Below are 20,987 nucleotides of genomic sequence, written 5' to 3'. Positions count from 1 at the left end.
AAAAGTGGCAAAGAGGAACACCAAGGGAAAAACAGCAGGAAAAGAAACAGGACAAAATGATACCCTAGTGTTCAACTACCTTCCCAGCACAAGCAACTCTTGTGAATCACTACTTTTTATCTTGGAGAGATTCATTTCAGTTTTACTGACCCTTCAAGTCAGTATCACCACATCTCATTTTAACCTTGCACAAAACCTTGCAATTTGGAACTGGAGATGGTATGTCCTCCAACATATCTTCACTTTTAGCTGTTTGAGGACTAAACCCAAGGAAGTAGTCCAAAGCCTGAACTGCTGCTGAAGACAAAGTATTTCTTCAGTCCAGGAAAGCACATTGCTGTTCTCTCTCCTGAGCCCACAGCAGCATTTGTGAAGTCATCCAGATGAGAAAGTGGTCTTTCTGAGAGCTAATGGCCAGTTTACTCACCTGATTCACCATGCAGGTGAACAAATTTCAGAGACAGCACGGGAAAGGGAAGGAATGTGCTTGGGACAGACAGCAACATGTAACAGCATCTCATTCAGTGACAACCCACACTTCCATAGATAAACTGCATGAAAATCCTGAACAGTTTTTATAACCTGAATAGTTTCAGTTAGAACTTAGTCTTCGGGACAAAGAACACTATCAGGATACGTGTGCTAAAGCCATTCATGACTAAAATCTGCTCAGAAAATACAAAAAGCATAAAGCTTAAGGTATCACGCACTATTCATCATTACCTTCAGCTCCCCGTTTTGGACTTCAGCAATGACTACCCTGATTATCATGAATTGGAAGTTATATTATTTAAATATGACAAGACAGCAATAGCATCCCTTTTCAATTCTCTGAAGCAACAGCAAGTTCTTTCAGAGGCACCTACTAGCCTATTATTAGCCAACACAAAGCACAGAGAGAACATAATAATATAAAATCATCATCTGTCACCCATTTAAAACCTACTGCAAAAGACAAGCAGAGACAATTTATCTTGAAATACAGGCTGTAGAAAGTTGTATTTCATAACGGACTGAATCACAATTGTGACAGAAATGTCACTTTTTTAGTCAAGGAGTTCCTCCCTGAAGTAGTAGTTTTGTGATCACAGAAAGACAGCTGGGGAGAACAGAAAGTAAAGGATTAACAGCATACACTGTCCAGGTGCTCTGCAGCAGGTGAAAAGTTATTAGGAACTTTGGTCTGCCACAGTTTTCATGTCAGAGATGACTGCTTCCTTCCCCCTGTACCCTATCTCGAATGTGAGAATTGGTCACAAGAAACTTTACAACTTTAATCTGCTTCACAGATACGACTGCTCATGAAACAATCACTGCCTGAAAGTATTTTGATTTTAATGAAGAGTACTAGTGGAGTGAAAAGCATAGGGCTTTTTATTCCCCCAAAAGACAGCAACCATCTTAATACCTTTACGTAGTCTCTCTACAACTACTAATATTACTGTGAGTTTTTGAAAGCACTTACCTAAAGAACTTCTACAACACATCTTAAAACTGCTCCCAAATTCAAATAAGTGAAGTACAAAATATAAGCAGAACATATAGAGAAAGGGTAACAAAACTACTTGGTTTATTATAAATAACGTTTTAGCATAGAATTTAAATTCATTCTGTTGACCCAAAAGCCTAATTTTAAGAATTTCAAATGCATCTATTACCAGCACTCTTCTACAACAGAAACACTGCATCCTCTTGGATTAAACGGAGATACCAGCTGACAGCACTAGGAGAGGACAAGGAACAGTATGGAACATTGTCTCCTAACACCTGCACATGATTCTGTTGTTCCTGTCCTTCCTAGCTGAAGGTGAAACTGCTGATTGGAACTGCTGATTGCAGAAACAGAAACTGTCTGATATTGTTGCACGTAAGAAACCTCTTCTTCATGATAACACAACTACAAGCAGTAATCTCAGGCAAATCAAAGTCAGTAACTGAGCTACTGGGAAATAAAATTAAGCATTAAGTTTACGGATTCTTTAGATATGAAAACTCTTAAAAGTTAGTAATTTATTTAGGAACATCATCGTTCTACAAGGAACAACTAATACACTTTTGCATGGGGTAGGAGTCAGCAAGAGTGATGCCATAGATGCTTGATTTAACGCTTAGCGTGTTTTATAAAGCATTTGTACAACAAATCTGACACCGGACTTTTTCAGTCAAAAAATTCAATTACATTATTTTTAGATTATCCCTTAGAAATAATGAACTCCAAAAAAAAAAAAAAAAAAAAAGTAAAAAAGGAAGTATTTTCTTCCAGCATGCTGTTACAAGAAGCTTCACAACGTAATAGCAGGCAAACTGGTCTTGGAAGAATGAACACAAAATTCAAGAAAGTCCACAAACTTTTCCAAGTTCCCAATGACAAACAGAAATGCTGGTCAATACTAGAACTTCTCTTCTGCAGCCAGCCAGCATTTGTTCCACCTCAGCTAGATCCTTATACAGACTTCTGTGACTCTCTGATTCAGCTTCAGTAGCCTTGGACAGACTAAACAAATAAAGCACCTTGAAGTCTAGTGAGAACCAACTAAAAAGTCTTTCTGCCAGCCTAAGTAAACATATTTATAACAATGTGGGAAAAATGCAAACAACAGAAAACAATTACAGAAGACAAGAAAAAGGAAAACCTATTGCAACATTTATTGAAGACAGGCTGGAATGTCCAAAATTACTTTAATTCTCAAGGTAAAAGTAGACTGCTCTCACCATAGGTATCCCATATGAACTGATCCATTTTCATCTTCAGGGAACCAAAAAGATCTGTTCTTTTCTTTCCAGTGCAGGTTATTGTAATTCATATCAACCTGAACGTAAGCATAGTAACAGCACAGAAGCTGCAGCTGACAGTAGGCCTCAAACAAGACAAGTTGACATAGTCAAATTATGCATGTGCTTTAACGACCCAGAGATTCTCACTTTCTAATATACATTAAATATATGTATTTCATTTTACTAACTCTAATAGCTATCAACTTACTACCTTTAAGAAAATCTCATACTTCACAACGCTACAGTACTGCACAAAGCCAGATTTAAACATAAAACCAAATTCAGCTTCTCTGGCAGCATTCTTTGGCAAGTCCCAAATCAACTTCTTTTGGCAAGGAACTGTGTGGTTTTAGCCCAAATTGAAAATAAAATGTTCAGGGTTAGGGTGTCTTGCTTGAATAACTCTTCAATAATAGTTTCAATCTTTTTCCTTCTCAATGGACTTATCAGACAAGAGAGACAAAAAACCTCCACAATTCTGGAATACGAGCATGATGGTTAAGCTGAGAACACATTCAATTACTTTTCTTCATGCTTAGATTCCAAGACAACAAGCAATCCTGAAACACAAAACTGAATTTTGGTTCAGACAGCAACATGATTCAATAAAATTCATAATTATTAGCAAATTACTAAAAGACAAACCATCTACTGTCTATCATACATTGATTTTCACTGCTTCTACAGATCAACTTGTTTTAAAACATTTGGTTAAACACATGACCCAGCTTCACTTGACATGAATGCATTCAGAGAAGGCTATTTTTTATGTATTATACAGACAAACAATGTATTTAATAACCAAAAGCAACAGTTTCACTTTTCAGATATCTCTAAAATGGATAACAAAGAAATTTCAGATCCAGTAAAAGAAATAGCTGGAAAAAACATTTTGAGGACATTATAAAGACAAAATAATTTTAGGAGACATTCATCCCTTTTACCAGTCATCAGTCAGAAATCACAGAATTGTATCCCATGATATCCTGTACCCATAACCTCAGGTGGAAGGGAATCACAAGGATCATCAAGCCCAGCTTCTGGCCCTGCACAGGACACCCCCAACAATCTCACCATGTGCCCAAGACATTTCCAGAATCTCACTCCCCCCTACATCCAGTGTTGCCCCAACCCAACTGCAGAATCTGGCACTTGCCCTTGTTAAACCTCATGCAGTTAATGAAACCCAATCCCCTGATTTGTCAAGGTCTCTCTGCTGGGCTTCTATGACTTCCAGGGAGTCAACAGCTCCTCTCAAGTTGGAAACTCAATAATAACACTAAAAAGATAAAAACAAGATGCCCAAAACTTCCCTTTTTTTTAGCATTTACTTTAGTAAATGCTAAAAAAATATTCAAGTAAAACACTGCTATAGAAATACTCTGGATTTTCTCATGTGTCAAAGGAAAAATATTCAAACTTCAAGTCATGTGCAATTTAAATAAACTGGATTCCTCTCCACATTAGACTAGGTCTTTTTCAACCTACACCTAGCTAGCTCTTTCCTGCAGATCTGACTTTTCAAGTAAGCCACCACCTTCTCAACCCAGAAACTTGCAGGACATCTAATAATACATCCTAACCTATGAAACTTTTGAAAATTAAGAAGAAAAAGGCAAGTCAGACTGCAGGGGTGTTTATTACTGGAATACTACAAGGCAAAGACTTTGATGTTTGACTCCAGTCCCTCCTGATTTCCTCTTTTCATGCAAATGAAATCATTAGTCATTTTACTGGAACATAAATTGTACTCTAGTTATAAATAGAAGGTAAGTTAGTGGGGGAAATCTCTGAAACGTTCTGACAGTCAAACACAGAAATACTTTAGGAAAGCACGCATACATATTCTACAAAGCGCAGTATTCTTGACAAGCAACTTGTCAGGTATTTGATTAACCTGCCACTGCATTTAGGAATAAGAAACACATAGCAACTGCTGTCAGGCGCTGAAAGCACTAAAGCCAAATGTTATTGCCCACGTTTTCAAGCATGTACACAGGCAAATGTTACACAGGCAAATCTCTCATTAAAATGAAGATAATAAACCTAAATTTGCTAAGGAGGAAGCAACTAGCACACACATACTGCTGAACCCTTATGAGGCCTCTGATTAAATCAACATTTAAGAGTCTGACTGATCACTTAGAAATGACAAGACAAACTCAGAAGCCCAACTTTCCTCATGATTAAGTGTATACACAAGCAGATAACGACTTCAAATATTTGTATGACTCTTGCAAAGCCACTTTCCATCAGGGTCCAATCTCTATTCTGCATATTGGTGCAAAATTAAGACGTAATTAATTAGTTTGTTCAATAACCTTTGATTTCAACAAACAGATTTCTACTCTACCTCCTAAAGGCACTTAATGTAAAATCTGGTATTTATATGAAATAAATGTTTAATTAGAATTTAGTGTCTCCTAGTGCTGGGCTGAGCCTGGGTGGCAGCTGAGTCCCACATAACTGTTGCCCCAGTCACTTTGGCATGGGGGGAGAGAATGGGAAGACCTAAGTGAAAAAAACAAAAGTAAGTGATGCTAAACGCTTAGTACCTCCCACAAGCAGACTGATGCCCAGGCAGTCCCCAAGCTATGACCATCTACCCTGCTCTCTCTACTCTCTTTTTATTGCTGACCATAGCACTGCACAGCCGGGGGTATCCCTCTGGTTAGTTGGGGTCTGCCATCATGGCTGTCCCCCCTCCCAGCCTCTTGCACACCCTACTGAGGGGGTGGCAGAGTGACAAACAGAGATGGCCTTGATGCTGTGCAAACACTGCTCAGCAACAGAAAACACAGGGTGCGTGTTATCACCACTGTTCTGTTATCAACATTGTTTTGGCCAAAAATAAAAAACATGGCACCATACTGGCTGCTATGACGAAAATCAACTCTACCCCAGACAGGTCCAATACATTTCTCTTAAAAACAGTAGGAAAAACTGAATCTGGTATGTCTTTCTAGTACAGACAAAGCAGGTCCCTTATTGGCTAAATAAGAGATAGAGGTTTCACTAACTTTGACTAACTAGGCCACACTGATTAAAATATAATTCCCTCCTCCAGTCTTATAAATACAGTGTATCTGCCCCCAAATAAAACATCTACCCTCCTCTCTTCTACCTTTTCTTTTACAGCAGTCACAACTAAAAACACTGTAAAAGAAATAATACAGGTAAAATGCTGTATTATTTCAAACTGGGGAGATGCACAATGCTTAATTTTGAGTAATCTGCATCTGGTCGTTAATATGGATGGCATTCTAGAGTCATATTTTGGGTCTTCAAAAAACAGGGTACATAAGGGAGAGAGATTCCTCTTTTCTTTGTCAAATCTCACCCATCCTTCTTTCAGATTTTTTCAGAACAAGCTTCTAGTTTGTCACTTGTTTCACTTGTCCAGGTGCAAACAATTTTCAAGAAACAGAGTATTCCATAATAATGCCATGTCAACATCTTTGTTGTGAGATTAAATGAAAGTCCACCCACTGCACTCTTCTCACATTAAAAGGAACAAGTTCCTCCATTTAGTATTTAACATATACTAACTCCAAACTGAAAGTCTCAGCCATAGAAGCTGCTAAAGCAGGAATTCCATTTAAATACCCAGCTCAGGCAAAGTTGTTGCAGTTAGCCCTTCCTGAGCGATCAGTACAGACAGAACATCCACCTGACATTCACCTCAAGCTACACAATGAGTATCATATACCTGCCTGGGTCACTGTGCACTGCAGAAGACAGAACACTGAAATTACAACACAATATGTACAGAATGCTTCTCTCGTGGTAGAAACTGCCCAGTGTGGAAGCACCACGGTAAAACCAAGTGTCTATTGAAATAAAACAAATGAAAGTGCAATGTGCTGTGCTATACAAGAATGACAAGCTAATACAAACCTTCTTCTAAAACCATGTACAAAAGACAGCCTAGCAGCTAAGGACTCCAAATAACATAATTACATGATGCTATCTAGTAAGACCATAAAGGCAGATGACTAGAAAGCATAGAGCAAAAAGCAGCTCACAAGTGCTTAAAAGAGTATCAGCAAGAGAAAGATATGCAAAAAGCCTGACAGCTAATTTCCTAGTGTGATGAATAAATCATGTAACATCCACAAATAAAAAAAGAGCTTTGAATGTAACACCTTTCCCATTACAAAGATCTACTAGCTTACAGGGTGTATTATCTCAATGGCTCATCACAAACAGGGAAGGAAAAAGAGAAAAAAAAAGAAAAAAGGGTGAAATGCAGTAGTTTAGTATATGTTGTACTGGGAGAGATGGGAAAGACTTGGCATGCACAACGCTGGTTCACATAGACTAGCAGCTTAGCGATAGTACCACACACCTTTGTGCTCCTATTCATCCAGGCTTACATGCAGTGCACCTGGAGGAAGAGAGCAGTTGAGAACTGTGCAATCTCATAATTTTTATGTCTGAAAAGCACATGAGAAATCCTTCCGCAGTAAGATTTTATCAATAATTCTGAGAGAAAGCAAGTTACAAAATTTATCTAAGACCTCTTTGCAAGCTAGAAAAAAAACTAGTTAAAAGTGGCACATGGCTAGTTATTTTCTTCTTTTACTAAAAGTTATGAAAAAACCGACTGAGAATGTTGTCTGTGCAGCAGAACTCAAGCCACACATTTCCTCCAGACTAGCTTCCCCTCTTCCCAGTAATGCAACACAGGGATGAGTACGTGCTGTAGAAATTATTTGACCTGTAAGAAAGTAATTCTTGAATATACTGTCTGCAACACTTAGTCTGGTCATTTTTTACCCTTGCAAAAAAGTCCCACTACATGGACCTTGACTAACTGAAATAAGTGCTGTAATACTTTGTCCACATTAGGATCAAAGAACACCCGAAAAAATACCACTACTTCTTTAATACAAAGTATTATTTCCAGTGTCATGGTTATTTCCCTTCTAGCAGTAAAGAGCAAAACTTTCTTATATATACTTCATGCAAAATTTTTAATAAAAGCAGCTTCCTATAGGGAGAGGAGGAAGAGTTATGGTGTGTTTTTATGAGCACTCAAGTTAAAGCTTTGTTTAAGAGCACTTAAAAAAGTGGAAATCACGACTAAAAACGCTCTGACAATGTTTTTGTCTTTGCCCTACTCTAGACAGCTTGCCATAAAAAAGGGACTTTGCCACCCTCAAACTTATCCATAGAAAAACAATATAGATTTCAGATCAACCATGCTATGAGAGCAGGGATAACCACACCAACTGCATGCAAATGATTCAAAATCAGCATATCCTCCAAAGAGCCCAAAAGCAGGATTTATTCAGCAGCATGGTAAAGAGGCACTTCACTCATCTTGTAGCAAAGAGAATTGGGGTACTCCTCCTCTCACACCTCCTATCTTCTCCTAGTAATTTATCTACGTAATTTCTCCTGTAATTTATCTATGGACATGAGATAAAAAAATTAAAAAGACCAAAAAGGTAGGCAACTATGAGAGAAAGAATTTTTCACCACAGACATTACACACTTTGTTGTTACTAGGCCCTGAACATTTGAGAAAAAGCATGTCTTTGTCCAGGTTTCAACACATTCATACATCACTCTTCAACTGCAATGCGAATGAATTCCCAGTAGACGCCTCTTCAACTTACACTTGTTTGCCTCAGAAATTTTCCACCAAAACTTGGGCGCTTCTAAGTTGACATTCAGCCTCTTGCTAAAACTTTTTTTAATGAGAGGAAAAAAATACTAAAAAGGATACAAAGAAGACTTTTCAAAATCTGTTAAGGCAAATCCCCTCAGACTTCTGCATCATACTATCAGTTTCAGTAAGTCAAATCTTAAGAGCAGGAAAAACACCACCCACACTTCAAATGTTTTCAAAATTCCTATGTCACCTTTCACAGAAGTACCTTTAGGACTAAAATATAACATTCAGAAACCAAGTCAGACACTCATATTTGTAAGAATAATAAAGAAACTACATTTTAGTACTAATCTGATCAATACAGAATACCCCATCTGAAGCAGGCACACTAGTTCCCTAGTAGCTTATTTCAATACAATGAAAAATATCATAAGCTGGAAACCTTCATGTGACCTCTGTGGACACAACGCTATGCTGCAAAACCAAATCTTCAGTAATAAACGAAATTTTTGAAGGCCAAACATGAGCAACAAAGATCCAAGATAATTTCTGTACCTAATAAAGTGATTTAACACTACCTCACTTCCACAAATGACATCTAAGTCTTCAGCTAAGAAAGGGTAAAAAATCCAAGAAATATTTAACATTGTGGTAGACTGCAGTAGCCAGATATTTTTCAGCATACTTTACATGAGTATTCTTTCAGCAAGTAAGGAATTAGTTACAGATCAAATAAATATTTTATCTTAGTGTGCCAGGTCTCTCTAGCTGCTTCAATTTGTTTAGCTGTGGCAATTGCATAGACGATAAAAGCAGGTGAGTGCACTGCTGTATTTGAATAGATTCCCAACAAGTACCAAGAGAAAATTTCAAAAACGTGGGGGAAAAAACCCCAAACCCACAAGCAAAAGAAACCCTACAAGGATGAAATTCAATGGAGCAACAGTTACACAGCAGGGCCACCTCACAACCTCTCAATTTTTATGGGATTGAATTACAGGATGTCTGGAGGACCTGTAATGAACTGCCTACCATGTACTCATCCCTTAGCTATCATTTTTAAGTAAGTTAGAATATAACTTCTAATATTCATCACTCCCTTCTGTTGCTTCAGTAGTTCTACACTGTAACTCCCTTTTCCTGTGGCTTTGACCTATCCTGTCACAATACTGGTTTTTTACCTAATACTGGTTTACTTCAGTGCATGCTTTTTATTCCTACAGCAACTGGCTATTGCTCTGCTTTAAATGGATGAACCTGACTCTCTTTTCCAGACACATTTCTAAAGGGTTTCCAAATACATGCAGGTAATTGTGATGGTTCCCTGAAAAACTTTAGTAATGTATTTTCTTCCAGTTTATTACCTGCTCCTCCAAGGACACCGCATCTGTCACGTTATGCAACCATGCAAATATTTCAGCACATATCCCTTATAACCTGTCTTGACTCTGGAACACAGAAATAGTTAGGTGTACACAGAAAGAAGATAGCGATGTGAGAAGAACTGTTGGTGGAAAAGAGCAACCAGAACAGACACGTTATGTACAATTGAATTAGGCCAACCTGGTGGGGGACACAACATTAACAAACAAAAAGGCCATGTCCAAGAAGCATGTTCAAACGCATTTAATTGTGTTCACACATAAGGAATCGGATTGAGGGGCAGTGTGTTTGTTTTACAGCTGCCAGAAATTCCCATGGCTGAATCCATACTGCAGCAGCAACCAGACAACAACTCAAGAGTCTTGCCGTGGTTGTTTATGACCATTGCACGACCCTGAAAGCAGGATTCACATGAATATCTAACAATCTCCTGGAAACACTGAACTCATCAATACATCACTAAATGGATCTTCCTGAAAAACTGTTTCCTAATAGCAAAGACTCCTCCATGTACACTTAGAAATTATACAGGTAGCTCCATATATGTGAGGTATTTTGTATACGATTTACATGAAGTTAAGCCATATTCACTAGTGTTTAATTTCATTTAAAAAATCACCTGAAAATCTGAAAGCTATGTTATCAATGCATTATCACTGACTTTTCTGAGAAAGCAGCTTTTTTTAGGGAAACATGTTCTTTGGCAAAAACAGAGTCCTTGATTGGCCAAAGAATGCTCTTTGGCCAATCCAGTCTACTTTTTGTATTTTTTTCTTACATTAAACATTAAATTGCTCTATCCTGTTGGAATAAACAGGAAGGATGTTCTCAGCTTTAAATTTACAGGCTTTCAATTGAACTTGCATCTCAAAAACCTGCCTTTGCCTGTCCCTTAGACTTTGTATAGTTTCACAACTACACTTTACAGACCCTATATTCCTCTCCTCTGCTTGCTCTCTTGAGAAAGTCTCACTCAAATGTTACGGTAAATCAGTTCTACTGGAAGTAAATACTTTGTAAAAAACATTTCCATATGTGTAAAGTAAGTTAGTTCTGCTTACTTAACATTAGAACAACAGAGAACAAAAAATACTCATCTTGGAAAACGAGCCTATAGTTTTACTTCCAGTTTTGGAAGGAAAACACATGACAAGTGCTTTGAATAGTGTAGCCTGTACATAGGGGCACAAGCAGACCCAGAACCAAAGCCCAAATCCCCATGCTTCTTGTCTAACAAAGCTCACAAACAGGATATGCTACAGTCCCAGCATTTAAGCCCCCTGTCCTAGAGATGACATTTTCATTCTTTTTGTCCGATGTCTCCACTGCAAAATCCCAAGGGAGTTATGGATATCCATGCCACTGTAAGCATTCAGTTCCTTCTTCTATACAAAGGAATATTAGGTCAATGTATGTCACTGCTGTACTCAGCAAAGTCAGATAATTCATAACTTTGATGCCCACCATTGCAAAGCTAGACTTTTAGACCCAATGTTAACTATTGCCTTTTGATACACCACGAAGACTTGTGCCACATACTCCTCCTAGGCAGACACAACGCTCCCTACCATGAAATCTTTACAGCATAATGCCCACAGATTCAGCAAATTTAACACACAGTCCTGGTTAAAAAACAAAGAGCTGTAAGATCACCCAGTTTATACCACCTTCCCAAGGTAAGGCATCCCAAGGCAATCCTGACAGCAATTGCTCTTGCCACTCCTAGCTTACTTTCCCCCAACTACTCAGGCGTGTAGAAAGAGAAATGCTCATATGCACAAGCCTTCAATTTCACAGGTAGAAGAGATCACTGTCTACTGAGGTTATCAGGATGCCACGGCAAGGTCCACCTGAAAAAATGGGACTACAAGAATATGCCCTGAAACACACAGCCTGAGAGAGAAAAAAAATGGTATTGCAGCAGGTACACACAGGTCACAGAATAAGCTGGGTTGGAAGGGACCCACAAGGATCGAGTCCAGCTCCTGGCCCTACACAGCACCATTCCCAAGAGTCACACCATGCACCCAAGAGTACTGTCCAAACACTGCTTGAACTCAGTCAGGCTTGGTGCTGTGACGTGTTAAAAAAGCAAATTTTAATCAAGAAAGCCACTCTTTATTCACTATCAACCAGTAAATTTTAGATGCAATGCCCTATCAAAGAACATATAACTTATCAGCTTCCCTCCCCCATTATTTTGTCTTCCTGAACATGGAGAGTTTCAAGAGACTTCCATTCAAATCAACGAACTGGATTAATTTACTCGTCACGCAAAAAAGAAAAGCACGTTGCTTAATCAAATCCATACTATATTTCATATCTAAAACAAAGGTGTATTACACTTTGTTATACACCACGTCAAATTAAACTGCTTCCCTGACAGAACCGACATTCTGCAGTGTGTGTGCTTTCTATATTAATTGCCTCTTTCAAACGAAAAAAAAATCCAACACACCGGTGGAAGTACACGCTCCCCAATGACTTAGTCACAGTATCATGGTAAACTTTTAGGCTACTAAATCAGTAAAAACACAGAATTATTTAATAATGCCATTTCTTCATTTTGACACACTTCTCATTACTCACGGCCCATTTTTGTCATATAACCCTCCCCCCAATTTTATGGTATTTTTCACATGCATTACTCTGCAAAGTCTTAGTAGAAAAGGGCTGCTCAGCATCCTAGAGCACCGGAGGACCTCGTAAGTACCAGAGTCCTGTCTGACAAAACCCACAGGAGTAGAGGGATCTCCCACATTAGAGCTATGGGTAACCTGAACGAGGATAAATGTGCCAGGTTCACCCAGGCCTTCATGCCCAACGCTGGCCTGAAGCCCCGGCTCCCATATCCAGGTCCCTATCTTGCCCCAGGCTCTCTGTATTCCCTCCCATATGTATTTATATGACAGCTCCTCTGCGAACCCCGCAACCGAAGGGCAGCGCTACAAACTCTGCCGGGTTCCCCCTCCCCAAAATCCGTGCACCTTTTCCCTACCTTCTCCAAAACACCGAGCTTATTACAGCCATATCACGTCCCCCGTCCCCTCCGTCCCCAAGCCCGCAGCCACACTCACCTGCAGCGCCCTTGACCCCATCCCACCATCAGGCTCCTCTTCCCCAAAGCACCCCCCAAAAACCGGTGTCCCCTCGGGCACCCCCTGTACAGCGTCCCCGGCCGCACCTCACGGTCCTTGAGGCCCAGCAGCAGCACCTCCTCCATGAGGGTGAGCCGCGTTTCCTTAGAATCGCCCTTCTCGTCGTCGCCGGACTCGTCCCGGCGCCCTTCATCCTCGGGGCCTCCACCGGCGCCCCGCTCCTTATCGGCGGCGGCGGCCGCGCTGCGGGAGGCCTCGGTCCGGCGCTGCACCAGCCCGGAGCTGCGCTGGGTCAGGGAAGTCATGGCTGCGGGGACAGAGCGGGGCTCGGCGGCGGCTCGGGAGGGGACGGGCCGGGCTGGGAGCCGCTCCGCCCTACGCGCGCCGGCCGGGGGCAGTCATGGGGAGCGGGCCGGTCCCGGGGCGGCCGCGCTGGCGGCGGCGGCGGCTCAATATGGCGGCGCGGGCTGATGTCAGCGGAGGATGTGGCAGCGCCGGGCGGGGCGGCGCCGGAAAGGGACCCGCGGCTGAGGGAGTGCGGCCGTGACCCGGGGCGGGCATTGCGCTGCCTTCGGGCATTGGCGTGGGCTTGCACAAGTGCCTCGTTTACACAGCCGCAAGTCCGCTTGGTTTCATACGATCATGAAAGTTGGAAGAGACCTTCAAGACAATCCAGTACAACCGTGTGCCCAGAACTGCCCCTGTATCCCTTAAGCCACATCACCCAGAGCCGGATCCAGACGGCACTTGACCTTCAGGGATAGTGACTCCAGCACGTCCCGGGACAGCCTGTTCCAATGACTGACCATTCGAGTTTAGCCACAAAACCGTGTCCGATTGCTGGCACAGCCCCTACCCAGCCCCTTTCCCTCCACATGGAAAGCGTTCAAGGCCGGGTGGATGTGGCGATAAGCAGCCTGGGCTGGTGGAAGGTGTGTGGCCGCAGGACCAGGGTAGTGACCATACCCTTGGGTTCGGCACTGCTGAGGCCACACCTCGAGTGTTCCGTGTCCGGTCCGGGGCCCCTCACAAGACGCTGAGGAGCGGGTCCAGAGAAGGCAACGGAGCTTGGGAAGGGTCTGGAGCGCAAGTCCTGTGAGGAGCAGCTGACGGAGCTTGGGGTGTTTATCCTGGAGAAGAGGAGGCTCAAGGCGGGGCCTTATCACTCTCTGCAACTCCCTGACAGGAGGGTGTAGCCAGGTGCAGGTCGGTCTCTTCTCCCATCCAACAACTGACAGGACAAGACGACACAGCCTTGAGGCTGTGCCAAAGAAGGTTCAGGTTGGACATTGGGAAGCATTTCTTCACAGAACGGGTGATTCAGCATAGGACTGGATTGCCCAGGAGGTGGTGGAGTCACCATCCCTGGAGGCGTCTAAGGAAAGACTGGATGTGGCACTCAGCGCCATGGTCTGGTAGACATGATGGTGTTCTGTCATAGGTTGGACTGAAAGATCTCAGAGGTCTTTTCCAGCCTGATTTATTCTGTGATTCTGTGCCCCTGCCCATGGCAGAGGGTTGGAACGAGATGATCTTTAAGGTCTCTTCCAACCTAAATTCTGTTATTCCATGATTCTATGTATGTATATATGTACCTGTCAGGTGAACTCAGTTGAGCTCTCAACAGTTTTTACTTCAGATTCTGGAGATGGAGTCCCTCGGCTCTGCTGTTGATGAGCACCTTTTCAAACCTTGAGCCCTTTTGTAAGTGGCACGCCAAAAACTCAAAAAAATTCTTATCAAGGCTAAATCCCATGTAAGTTTCCAGGCAGTGTAATTTATTGCAGAATAAAGGTGTTTATGGTGCAGGGATGCCCTGCACTTTTCAGTTCACAGTTAGAATATTGCATTTAACCGTACTGAGATACATAAATACGAACATATGTAAAATAGGTATTTAATACATAAATAAAATACATGAATAAATAGAGGGTTGTTTTTAGTGTCTGAGGGTTTTATTTGTTTTTTTTTTTTAACGGGACCCTGTTTACCAAGAGCTCTGAGTCACTCTGGAAGTGACTTTACCTTTCATCATTTTCCATGCCCCCAGTCCTTGCATCCCCTGCTATTGTGACTTGGTGACAATTTGATGCAGCATAAGACAGAATAGCAGATGGACAGTCCTGATCCCCAGAGGATCTGGACTGCTCACACAAGGGATTGCTGATTGTTCCTCTTCTGGTTTTTGAGGCCTGCTGATTATTCACAGTCCACTTACTGTGCGACATTCCGATTTTTTTTTTTAATCTTTCTGGGTTTTTAGTTAATTAAAATGTCCTACTGTACCAGCTCAAATGCCAAACCAAAGCTGAAGGATATAACATGACTGTTATTTTTATCAAATAAGTGTTCGCTCCAAGAAGAGATACCATAATAGCACTACAAGATCTGTTTCCTGAAAATGTCATTTCTGAGTTGTCATTAAACTCTATAATTTATTAATTTAATCCTGTATGAGGAACTTGGATCTTTTCCTGAGGATTACAGTCAAGATGACAGGCATGTAATTTAACCTGGGTCATTCCCTTTACCTTCTTTTAACATAGTCGCTGTATTAGCTTTCTTCCTGTTCTTTGGAGCTCCCAAGGTGTATTGAGAATCATATTTAGAGATCAAAAAGAGGTTCCAAAAAGCTCTTTCAAAAACCTGTATGCAAGCTATGCTGGTTTACTGATACAAATTACAGCTGTAGTGCTGCTGTTTAAATTTTTTTTAAAGTACTGTTACTGGAAAGAATTTAATCTTTGTCTTGTCTGATAATATTTACCTATTTCACTGAAATACAAAGCTATTTGTTGAATACATTTTCTGACAGGACTGTTAACAATTCTTACATTTCACTTTAGTAATGTCATTGGTATAATTTGCCTTGTACCTACATTCAGTTCACATTGAAGCACAACTTACATTTTCTCCAATTCCTATCTTAAAGCAATTTTATCATCTCCATTTTTATCAATAGAATGCACTATTTGGGCTGTTACAATTATTTTCACTTGCCCACTGGATAGTGTGGCATTTAAGTACGTTTGCATTTTGTCCTGATTGAATTTTAAAGGTTAACTAATGGAATGTTCGTTATGAACTCCTAATTTTTTTCTTTTGAGGTTTTGGGGGGTTTTTTGATTCTTTTCTGAAGGGCCTCATTACTTTCCATTTTGTAAAAATCAGTTTTTAAAAATAGTTGCTAATTACATTATTGATTTGCCCTCTTCTCTGTATTTTGTTACAAAAGCAAACAAATTAGGATCACTTATAGGTTAATAATTTTTTTATTGATCAATTTCATTTTTATTACAATGAGGTGTCCAGTGAAGTTCCTTATACTTAGCAGTCACTTTTTTTGATTTAGAAACTCAGGTGTTTACAGAAATTGCAATGTAATGATGTAATTTCAAATGAATGTATTTCTTCATTATTAATTTCAGTTCTGAGTCATTATCTGATGAACATAAACTAAGAAGTTCAGTGTGAATCAAATTAAGAACACGTGTACTTGAATTTTTAGTCAATTAATTTTTTTTTTACACCAATGCAACTCTGATACACAAAAGCAAAATCTGAATGAAAAGGAGAGCAAACAAGACATGTTTCAGCACATTATTTTGTTGGTGTTGATCCCTTCCACACAGCAGAGAGCTGGCATGCCAGAGAGGAGCACTCCAATACCCACCTAGGAGATCCTTTGTCACGACCTTCATAACTGCAGTTTATTTTACAGTGCCAAGCAGTATTTGAAAAATATTTCTGAGTCCTGCATGGCTTTATCAGGAGTTCAGAAGGCTGTAGCCCCGATACTGCAATGTGTGGTTGATGTTGTTTGGGTTTTCACTGGGCATCTCGTTGGCTACAGACTCCCCTTCCTCCCCCATCCCAATGCCAATGGTATCCAGAGAGCTGAGGCCCGAAATCTTCAAAACACTCTGTTAAGAAGTAATAACGCAAAAGGACAGGCTGTGGTCTATAAATAGTTCTGTTCATCTTGCAGTAAATTGACCTTGTAATGCATCCTAGTTTATCCTTAAGCCCATCTCTGGCAGAATGCAGTACTGTTTAATTGCTGCTAGCCAGCTGGGAGGTTGAAATAAAAGGGAAAAGAGCAAAGGCGTGAATCTGAGAGTCATACTTTCTGTTGTGCTAGTTGCAGTTGCCATGATTTGCTTCTCCTTGGGAGCAGGGATTACCCCAATGATGTCAGCAGGAAAGGTGAGTGGCCAGCTGGTTGCAAGTGTGTGTTGGGACAGCAGGTCAGGCAAAGAGTAACTTTATTTAACACCTGACAGAGGAGCTCACATGCTCTTAATTACAATCAGATATTTCACAACTTGAACATCAGGAGCATGACACAGAGCTGGTTAAAGCGACAAGTTGGCAGAAACCTCAGCCTAACAGATGTGCCGGGCTCTGGAGCTTCAGGCGCAGTGGGTGAATCCTACTGCTCCTGCCACAGCATCATCACAGGATATAGGTGGGCAGATTTTCTCCTGAAGAACAGTTAGATTAATAGGATGTGCATGTTTTGAAGCTGACAGCAAGAAAACAGGATTTGTTTTCCATTTATTGCTGGCTCTGCTATGGCTTCACCATCTAGCAGTTTCACCAGTCAAGCTCGTTTACATTCCTGCCTGTGTCTTCCATTCCCTCCCGGTGAAAGTGTGACACTCCCAATTAGGCCACTAAAAACAAGTGTCTGGTGGAGCTATGGCCTGAATCTCTGTGACGATCTGATTTAAAAACAACAAGTCAAGAAAAAGGCCATGTTCCCCTGTATCGTTTCAGGGATCTATTGATGGGGCAGTCTCACATATAGGCACAGGATCATTGCTGATGGAGCACTGTGCTGGACTACAAAGTACGGAAACCCAAGGACCAAATGGTGACAGGAATTCCTTAAGGCCAAAAAGTCTTCAAAACCATGCTGATTACAGACATGGTGCTTGAGTGCTAGACTAGATATTAGTGGCAGAAAAGAAGTGGAAATAAACTGTTTTGAGATTTTTTTCTATCCAATATTACCGGTGTAATCTCCAAGAACACAATTTTCACTGCCAAGAAGAATCAAGATGCTGAGAGGTACAGAGTGAAGAAAGAAGAAGATCAGAGATAAGGGACAAGAAAAGTGAGCGGGCTTGCTTGGTTACTGTATGTGGAAAGAAACCAGAGTCAGTGATCAACTGACTGTAGAAGTCATGTCTGGTACACAGCGATCATGTAATATTCTCTCTTTCAGTTTCAGCTGCACCTGTTTTACTCATGCTGTTGCTTTGGTTACTAAATAAATCCTTCATTAGCCAGTGCAGACCAGCTGGGTTTTTCTTCTTGGTTTTAGGAAGGGATTTTCCAACACTAACACCAAATTTTCTAAGTAAAAAACACTGATGACTCTTTCTATCTGTACAACAAACTCTCATTTGGCTTTTAATGCCCAACTGCTTGGACATCGTTTAAATTGTCAATTTATAAAGTCAAAATTTGCCAATGTACCTTTTCCAATAGCCACTTTTTAAACTTCTCCCTTAGGATGATTCAAGGACAATGTTCTAGGCTTCTCAAAAATGTGTAGATTTAATTACTACTTTCAGCATCATAAATGCCAGTGTTTAACACTGAGCTCATATAAAATCAGATGCAGCCACTAAGTAATAAAATTTATCTTCAAAGGACTTTGAGTTAAAAACCAGCACATGCTGCTTTTAAGTTTTGTATCTACAAATACAATAAATTGCGGATTTTTAGAAAAAGAGTGTCTGGCATTATAGGAAAACCAAAGGCAGACATGAGAAAGTGCTGTGCACGTTTGCTCATTTCAAAAGCATTTTTTAAATTTCGAGTATTTCCAGATAGTCTCATTTTCTTATCTCCAGGAGAGTTCAAATGATTGCTGGTTCTTGAAATCTTTTTATTGTACTAGCATCTTCCTCCTTGTATCTGAGTGAAATTCTTCAGCACCAAGAATTTGAACCGGTTATTTTAGTATTGCAGTTATAGTACTGAAATCATACGGACAAAATTATCAGCCAGAGTGCTCTTTGTAATTGAGATGTCTTTTCGTTTCTACCCAGGGGTCCTGTTCAACCAGCATCCCTAGGAAAAATGTGCAGTTTTCTTGACAGATGTTCATTGTGCAAAATGAGTCCTATGAAATCTTCACCAAAACTTTCTTTGGTATTTTGGCAAAATTTAAAATGTTTAATGCAGTTAATTTTTTACAAGTTCAGCTTTGAAAAATCTTTACTTTACATCCTAATGTAACAAATGCTTTACTATCTGCTCCTTGTAACGTATATAAATACTCATCAACTGATTAAAAAATACATCAAGCCAGATGGCGCAAAGGAAATGTTTCCATAAAGTTGTAATTTACAAGATAACTAGTGATTAGAGCAGCATTCATGTTGTGTAAATAGAGAGTACTTGTGTGTATTCAGAGTGTGTGTAGAATAAATGTTGAATACTCTTGGTAGGTTTACACCCTCTTGTTATGACCAAAGACCTGTGCAGAGAGAATCAAATAATGACTGGTAATTTTAGAACTGTGACTGTGAGGCAAACAGAGCTGTAGGGTCAGTGAGGGAGAAAAGTAGATTCCAGAAACTAGTAGTCACATAAACTCAGAAAAGGTGTGTGAGCAGCTGGGAAATAGAGGAAAAATCTAGAAGTATTTGGCAGCAGCCATCTCTGAGCCTCTATAAGAACTGTTGTAAGGGAGATAAAGCTGCATTTCCAAGTTACCTTGCTCCTGAGAAATCAGCCAAGTGCGTTGCACTCTCTGTGCTGCTCCTGGCAGAGGTGGCACACCCTGCTTGTGCTGGATGGTTTGTTCTCCTGATGGCAGCCAGGAGGTTGTGATTGTGGGGAATGCCAGAAGGTTTTTAAGTCTAGCACAGATGTCAATACCTTCCATAGTACCTTCTACTCAGGGAGAAAGAAGTACTGATAAACATTTGTAGATTGAACACATAGACATCTCTGGGCTGTCCTTCTCCCTGATTCATCCAAGCACCAAGCCAGGATGGAAGCATGTCTAATTAGTTTGCTAAAGTTATCTTTGAAAACATGGAAGAATAAAATCCAAGTCAAGTCCTAGGCAGCACTCTGTCTCACCATCTTGCTGTGAACTGCCTTGCATAGGTGACTGTGATAATGGGAGAAAATTCTGGAAGATGTTTTTTGGAGGGGATGTAGTTGCGCGTAATGGGGGAAGTTCAGAAGTGAGACTCAGCATCAGAGCACTCCACAGCACCTCCACCTTTCTGTGTTGACCTGTAATCCAGGTGCCTCTGCTGACTGCAAGGCAGAGAGCTTGAGAGTATTATCCTGTGAACTGTCCCCAAAAGGCTAAAACAAGCCAAATATGGATTGATTTTTTGGGGGTTTAATTCTGCACTGGATCATATCTGTGAAATCATATCACTCCTGTATCATATCATATCATATCATATCTCTTCTGTATTGTAAAATGGTATTATTGCTATATCATTTCTGTGGGATGGCTTTTAAAGCAATTTCACTGGCAAGCACTTTACCATCTATGCAAACATATAAATCTGCTGCAAAAGAGCTTCTATTGAAACGGAAATCTATTCATAGGGGATCTTCAAAGAATTTTTTAAAGTAAATCTACACTGCAGACCACATTCTTAATTAATTGAATGGTTGGGACAAAGGCCAAAGGTTTAGGACATTCCCTGCATAATAGAGATTGATGAGCATTTTAGCATTAAACACAGTATTGTTCCTAAGGTTAGCCAGTTATTTAAAGATTTGTTGCTGTCCAGTTGAATAAGTACATTTTCATAAGTACTGATCGCATTTTACAGTTCATTAATGAGCTACAAATGTGTAAGAACTACTGCTATGTACTAATATAGCACCAAACATAAGACTGCATGCACAGAACTAAGTAAAGATCACAGAATCACAGAATATTCTGTGTTGGAAGGGACCCACAAGAATCATCAAGTGAATGGCCCATATGGAGATCAAACCCACAACCTCGGCATTGTTAGCACCATGCTCTAAGCAACTGAATTCATCTCAGGGTTGAGAAGTACAATATTTAACCATGAGACAGAGAGCAAAGTGATTCTAGAATGTCTCCTGATTTTTAA

The 20,987-nt window shown here is 40.5% G+C and overlaps 1 protein-coding gene across 1 annotated transcript in view; it reads right to left on the bottom strand.

Moving 5' to 3' along the window:
* GOLPH3 (golgi phosphoprotein 3) overlaps positions 1-13,326 on the bottom strand; it is a 32,841-nt gene extending 19,515 nt beyond the window's left edge. Inside the window, exon 1 of the mRNA XM_042028563.1 lies at positions 12,963-13,326. Within this exon, the coding sequence (XP_041884497.1) occupies positions 12,963-13,181 (219 nt within the window). The 5' untranslated portion in view covers positions 13,182-13,326. The remainder of the gene's footprint in view (positions 1-12,962) is intronic.
* Between the last annotated feature and the right edge of the window lie 7,661 nt (positions 13,327-20,987).

The sequence above is a fragment of the Corvus kubaryi genome, unplaced genomic scaffold (assembly GCF_017639235.1).
Source record: "Corvus kubaryi isolate FWS band 111438036 unplaced genomic scaffold, C.kubaryi_AGA036_p1.0 37308, whole genome shotgun sequence".
NCBI lineage: Eukaryota > Metazoa > Chordata > Aves > Passeriformes > Corvidae > Corvus > Corvus kubaryi.
Note: the sequence above shows the minus strand (reverse complement) of the source record. Positions and strands in the feature narration are given on the sequence as shown.